At 44.7% G+C, this 6,583-nt stretch overlaps 1 protein-coding gene across 1 annotated transcript; it reads left to right on the top strand.

The window, feature by feature from the left end:
• The first annotated feature begins 3,475 nt into the window (after positions 1-3,475).
• LOC149393524 (uncharacterized) lies at positions 3,476-4,722 on the top strand. The gene has a single exon (XM_089618061.1). It carries the CDS (start codon positions 3,476-3,478, stop codon positions 4,427-4,429), a length of 954 nt encoding a protein of 317 aa, XP_089474187.1. The 3' UTR covers positions 4,430-4,722.
• Positions 4,723-6,583: the final 1,861 nt, after the last annotated feature.

Genomic DNA, 6,583 nt, shown 5'->3' with positions numbered 1-6,583 from the left:
TTTAATTAATTTAGAACGAACAAGAAAATTCTCAGTTCGAATCATATAATTATAATCCCTTCGGTTATGGGTTTAATTAAAATAATTATATGAAGAGGACTTGGTTGTAATGATTTTTAAGGGACCCGTTTGAAAGAAAACAAAGAAAATGGGTTAATTTGTAGATATGAGGATAAGTATTAGGTTGGCATATCATCAAGGATTCCTTATCTTCTTCACGTCTATATCTTCTCTTCTCCTTCTTCTTCACTCGCGCGAGCCACCTGCAAAGAGTAACAAAGAAAAAAAAAATCGGCAACAACAACCACCCCAGCCATTTCTCTCGGCCATCATCATCTCTCTTCGCCATCTTCTTCTTCCTCTCTTCTTCTTCCTCGCCGTCGTCGCCTTGTCTCCCGTGCGTCTCAGAGTGACCGCGCGCGCGCGCTCCGGCGAGAAGAACGGCCGCCGCGAGCTCACCCAGGGCCACCGACTGGGGAAGGACGCCGAGAATCCAGAGTGAGTGCGCCGAGGAGTAGCACGCGGGGTGAGAAATTTTCTCCTCTGAAATCAATTTCAAAGTTAGGGTTTTTGATAAATTGATTTGGGGGATTTTGATCCGAGATGAAATCCGAGATTTTGTTTGGTTTTGATTGTTCTTTGAGCTTGGTTGTTGTTGATTATGAGATGAATTAGATGATTGAGCATGGAATTCTTGATTTTGGACGAAAATGAATATGTTTCAGATAGGGTGATAAAACGGATGTGGGCAGTCCGATGTGTTATGAGTTTATTTTTGTTAGTATTTTTCCTGGAAAATAGATGTTATGGGCTTTCTAAAATGACCAAGAACGTAATAATCCGTGGAGTATTGAAAGAGTTATGAATTTTTAAAATCTGGTATTCAAAGCTGTGAACTGCTGAATTCCAGAACAGCGATCCATTATTGCGGCCTGTTTTTGAGATAGCTATTCTGGTCATATGTAGGCTTATAATATATCGTTAGAAAGGTATGGAAGTTAGTTACGTTCTGAAATTGGAATCGTTGGATTTCGAGTTGTATAGCTCGAGTTATGATGCATTTTTCAGTCGCTGTCCAAACCAGTCCGATTATGTGCCTTGTGTTTGAATATGGCTATGAGCGTTTGAGCTCGTTTGGTTGTAGGATTGCTCGTTGTATCTTCGGAATTGTTTTGGTTTGGAATTCTTTGCCATGCTTTAGATTTCGAATCGGAGCTTATGTTGGACTTGTTTGAGACGTGAGAATTGATTTGAGAATTGAATTTGAAATGTGGATTTAATGACAAGTCTAAGGATTTTATGACAAGTTAGTTTGGTTTCGTGTTCGGTTGTCGACTTGGTTGGTCTCGGATTTTTGAGTCGAGATGTCGGATTTGGAATTTTGGAAATTGATAAGAGTTGGATTTAAGGAATTAACTCGATGTCGGATTCCGTAGTTTGATGACAGATTTGGATAGACTAGCGGGAACCGGACGAGTCAAAGGCGACGAAGCCGGATTTTGAAGTTTTCAAGAATAGAGTTATCAAAATTAAAGCTCGATTAACTCTTCTTTTGACGTTTCGACAAGTGTCAAGTATCACGGAGAACGCGAAAAGCAAGACATCGTTAAAGTCGTCGAACTTTCTGTCGAGTTATTTCAGGTAAGTGTGGAGACATAAGTCAACTACTTACCAAGGGAATAATCCTGTTTACGTGTTAATAATTAAAAGTGTAGGAAAAGCCTTAAAAGACACAAACACCAAAGATTAAGGTTTCGGCCACTCTTTTTGGAAAATTTAGTTGGGTTTATACCCATAGGTTCAAATGCTAACTTGAACCAACCACGTTGCTACTTTGTTGTGGTTAGATCCCTCTGCTAACCATAGAGTTTAGCTAGATTTGAGGTGACAGGAAAGAATGTTAGACTCTCGGATTCGAGCCGATGGTAGAAGTACCGGGAGTTATATCCCGAGTCTTCAACTTAAAACAGTAACGAGCATAAAAGGGAAATGATAATTCTTTCGAGATTTAACCCGAGTCGCTCTCCTGTAAGTAGCATAGGTGTGTACTCTGAGTGCTACAGAGTACCCGAACCCTAAAGAATTGATGTGTCGATGGTACCAAAAGGAATTGAACCCTGACGGGCTATGAGGGCCTGGGGGATGGAGCTGAGTACTCATATCTCAGGGAGTCGACCAATAGTCGTACCCGACCTTGTTGCCAGGTTATGAAGGCCTGAAGAATGCACCTTGATGGGCTATGAGGGCCTGGGGGTGGCGCCGACGTCGAATGAAGTGGTACCATCAGTGGATCCCAGACAGATGTTAAAACTCTTAGGCCGCCGGACGACTGCTGCTCGAAGTCTAAGGCTGGTCTCTTGTCGTTCTAGAGGTTATAGCGGGGGATGTGTGTAACCTTAAAGACGACAAGTACTAGTTAGAGGGTGTACACACGAGTCATGCTCTAAAACTTGTTAGATTTGCATCCATGCAATCTTATGTGCCTGTTTACACGTCACATGTTATCACATGGCATTAGTCGCTTTATTTCTCTAGGTTAGACTCCCACTTACTGAGTCAATCGACTCATAGTTTTATGACCATTGGTAATGTAGAGAAGGGCAAAGCACCGATGTGAACATGGAAGTTGAAGATGAAGACCGGACGTGTATCTCTTGACCTTTGGGCTAATGGGAACTCACCCGGGTTCAAACCCTTCTATAATAATATCTATATTTTGCTGAACCCCGTCCGTAAACTATGATCCCCAAACTATCCCTCGTATATATACTTAAAATTCGGGAGCTTGTGTATAAATAAGAGTTGTTGTAAGGCTCTAATTCCTAAAGTTAAAACGCGAAAAATTTACCCAGGTTTTCATATCACCACTTATAACACTTATATATCATCGTATTATGTTTAATATAAGCGTTTTGAGTATTATGGGTATTTATTTTGATTATGTTGATATGAGATATATTGTTATATATATATATATGTTGATGTTGAGATCTGAGACGTAACCCCACCGTCTCGGCCCGTGAGCCGCCGACGAGAGGTTGCGGGTCGTGACAGGTTTTGTGGTATCAGAGCCCATGTTTAGCCTTTCCTGTAGACTTGAGATACACGTTTCCGATACGGATTGTGGGATCATACTGAGCTTAATGTTGCCTAGTTGAAAGGACGTAGATAGTTAGTAGGCAACGTCAGGATTACCCTTTTTGAAACTCGTCTGACTAAGCCTCGGGAAATGCTAGTCTCTTTTTTGGGAGTCTGTAGATTTGTGTAAATAGCGTTAGTTGCCATGTGACATGTGAATACTTGATGCATGAATGCAGGTTATATATATCTTTTGACTTGATGTAGGTATGAGAAATGTTTGTGAAATGTCGTTTTGAGTTAGGATCGTGTGTTGAGGTGTTTTCTTTTCTCGCATTCTCGATGTTGAGACTTGGATTTTTACCGTGCCCTCTTCCATATATAGAATTGAGCAGGCATGGGCCCTAGACGAAACCCGTCTAATGCCGATAATGTTACAACGGCGGATCTCACGGAGATCAGACACGCGCTGGAGAGACAAGTTGCCGACGCGACCCAGAGAGATGAGATGAATCAGAGATTCGTGCAGCAGCTAGAGGAACAGAACCACATGATCGCAAAACTCGTAACGAGGCTGAATGCGCCGCCTCAACAGCACCCAGCGCCTCTAGTTCCAAGAGAACGACTAGAGAATCCACCACCAGTGCCTGTGGATCCTCTTGAGGAGCTCAACTTCCATATTCCTGACGTCGTTCCTCCTGTGAGCGAGCCGATATACGAGAGGTTTCGTAAGCAGAAGCCTCCGACGTTTGATGGCCATGTTGATCCAGCTGCAGCTGAGAACTGGGTCAAGAAGATGCAACAAATCTTTAACTACATGCAGCTGTCTGATAGCGAGAGAGTGGCTTGCGCTGTGAATCAACTGGAGGATGAGGCTAGGGGCTGGTGGGAAGTGGTGGCGTCGTCTGAGGATGTCCACTCAATGACGTGGGTCCATTTCCTCAATCTATTCCATGGGAAGTACCTGAGTGAAGCTAACTTGTCGAACAAGGTACGCGAGTTTATGAGCCTACAACAAGGTTCAATGTCAGTATCAGAATATACGACAAAGTTCGACACGTTAGCAAGGTTCGCTCCTTCCCTAGTCGCTACTGATCAGGCTAGGAAGATGAAGTACATGCATGGGCTCAACGTGGATATCGTGAGCCAAGTGGATAGCGGCGATGATGGACCTCGCTCTTACGCCAACGCCGTGCAAAGAGCTTTGCGGATTGCTGGTTGGCGCGAGCGTGATCGAACTCCTGCACCGAAACCAATTGCTGCAACACCTTTTGAAGCTGCTGGCCCAAAGCAGAGTGAATCAAGGAAAATATTCAAATCCCAGTCAAGATGGGAGAGTCGGCCGCAGTGAGGAGACGGAATGAGGTCCCAGCAAGGCTCGAGTTATCGACCTCAGGGAAGTTCTGGAAACCGATCACAGTCGGTGAACCGGAACAGAGGCCGTGAAGATAGCGGATGGTCAGGGCCGCCTAGTAAGAAGCCTAGGACCTCTGGAAGCAATCAGTCTCCCGTGTGCCGAAGGTGTGGCCGATCGCACGAGGGAGAGTGTTATGCTTGTGCGCTGGTATGTTTCAAATGCGGGAAAGAGGGTCATCTGTCTCGGGTATGTGAGAATCCAGAAGTAAAGACCCCTGCACCCAAAGAGCAGCCGAGAGCTAATGCCAGAGTCTTCTCCATCCTTGAAGATGATGTGCGAGCAGGGTCGTCCACCGCTGTCACAGGTCAGATTTTCGTGGATTCCTTCTCTATATATACATTGATAGATTCAGCAGCCACGCATTCATTCATTGCATCTAGGAAGTCTGGTCAGTTAGCTGAGCATCAGAAGGAATTCCCGTACCCGTTCGTCACGGCTACGCCTTCTGGGGAAAAGTACCAGTCATTATACTGGTTTAAAGATGTGCCAATCCGAGTTCATGATCGGATAATGAAAGCAGACTTGATAGAATTGGAAATGGTGGACTATGACGTAATCCTCGGAATGGATTGGTTAAGTACCCACCATGCAATCATAGATTGCCAAAAGAAGTTGGTTCTGTTCCAGAACCCAAGACTTGGACCGTTGCAGTTCCAAGGTTCCTCTCGGAAATCGAGTTTTCCGATCGTATCGGCGCTGAATGCTGCAAAGATGATGCATCAGGGATGCGCTGGTTACCTTGCAAGCGTGGTAAACGTCACGAAGACGGTCAAGTCGCAGTTGCAGGAGATTCCAGTTGCTAGAGATTTCCCTGATATTTTTCCAGAAGATCTTCCAGGTCCACCTCCTGATCGAGAAGTTGAGTTCAACATATAACTAATTCCAGGCATAACTCCGATATCGAAAGCTCCACATCGTATGGCTCCAGCAGAATTGAAAGAACTCAAGACGCAACTACAAGAGTTGCTTGACAAAGGGTTCATACGACCAAGACATTCGCCTTGGGGAGCGCCAGTCTTGTTCGTTAAGAAAGCAGATGGCTCTCTACGGCTCTGTATTGACTACCGTGGATTGAACCAAGTAACGATCAAGAACAAGTATCCGTTGCCGCGGATCGACGATCTTTTTGATCAACTGTCAGGAGCGACAGTGTTCTCGAAGATTGACTTGCGTTCGGGATACCATCAGCTGAGGGTTCAAGATGAAGACATCCCGAAAACTGCTTTTCGCACTCGACATGGTCATTACGAGTTCTTAGTTATGTCGTTTGGATTGACTAACGCGCCGGCAGCGTTCATGAACCTGATGAACCGAGTATTTGAGGACTTTCTGGATAAGTTCGTGATCGTGTTCATCGACGACATTCTAATTTACTCAAAAACTAATGAAGAGCATGAGCAGCATCTAGAGCTAGCGCTAAGTAGGCTGAGGGGAAAGCAACTATACGCTAAGTTCTCGAAGTGTGAATTTTGGCTGGAGCGTGTAGTATTCCTTGGCCATGTTGTCAGTAGCGCTGGTATCATGGTAGATCCTGCTAAAGTGGAAGCTGTGAGGCAGTGGAGTCAGCCAAAGACAGTCACTGAAATAAGGAGTTTCTTGGATCTTGCTGGCTACTATAGGAAGGTTGTGGAAGGATTCTCTAAGTTGGCCATGCCCCTAACCCAACTAACCCGTAAAGGACAGAAGTTCCTTTGGACCGAGACTTGTGAGAAGAGCTTTCAAGAGCTGAAGAACAGGCTGACAACCGCTCCAGTGCTCACCATTCCACAAGGAGATGATGGATTCGCCATTTACTGCGACGCGTCTAAGCAAGGTTTGGGCGTTGTTTTGATGCAACATGGGAAGGTCATTGCTTATGCCTCGCGACAGCTGAAGGATTACGAGACTCGGTATCCTACCCATGATCTAGAACTTGCTGCTGTAGTGTTTGCACTCAAGATATGGCGACACTACCTGTACGGAGTCCATTGTGACATCTATACAGACCACAAAAACGTTAAAGTATCTCTTCACTCAGAAGGAGTTGAATATTCGCCAAGGACGTTGGATGGAACTCTTGAATGACTATGACTTTGATTTGCATTATCA

The sequence above is a fragment of the Urtica dioica genome, chromosome 6 (assembly GCF_054948205.1).
Source record: "Urtica dioica subsp. dioica isolate 48M chromosome 6, U.dioica_male_clone48M_v1_H2, whole genome shotgun sequence".
NCBI lineage: Eukaryota > Viridiplantae > Streptophyta > Magnoliopsida > Rosales > Urticaceae > Urtica > Urtica dioica.
The sequence above is the reverse complement of the archived record's forward strand: the minus strand, read 5'-3'. Positions and strand labels throughout refer to the sequence as shown.

Excerpts from the sequence above, each read along its gene's own strand:
- LOC149393524 (XM_089618061.1), top strand. The coding sequence starts at position 3,476 with ATGGGCCCTAGACGAAACCCGTCTAATGCCGATAATGTTACAACGGCG.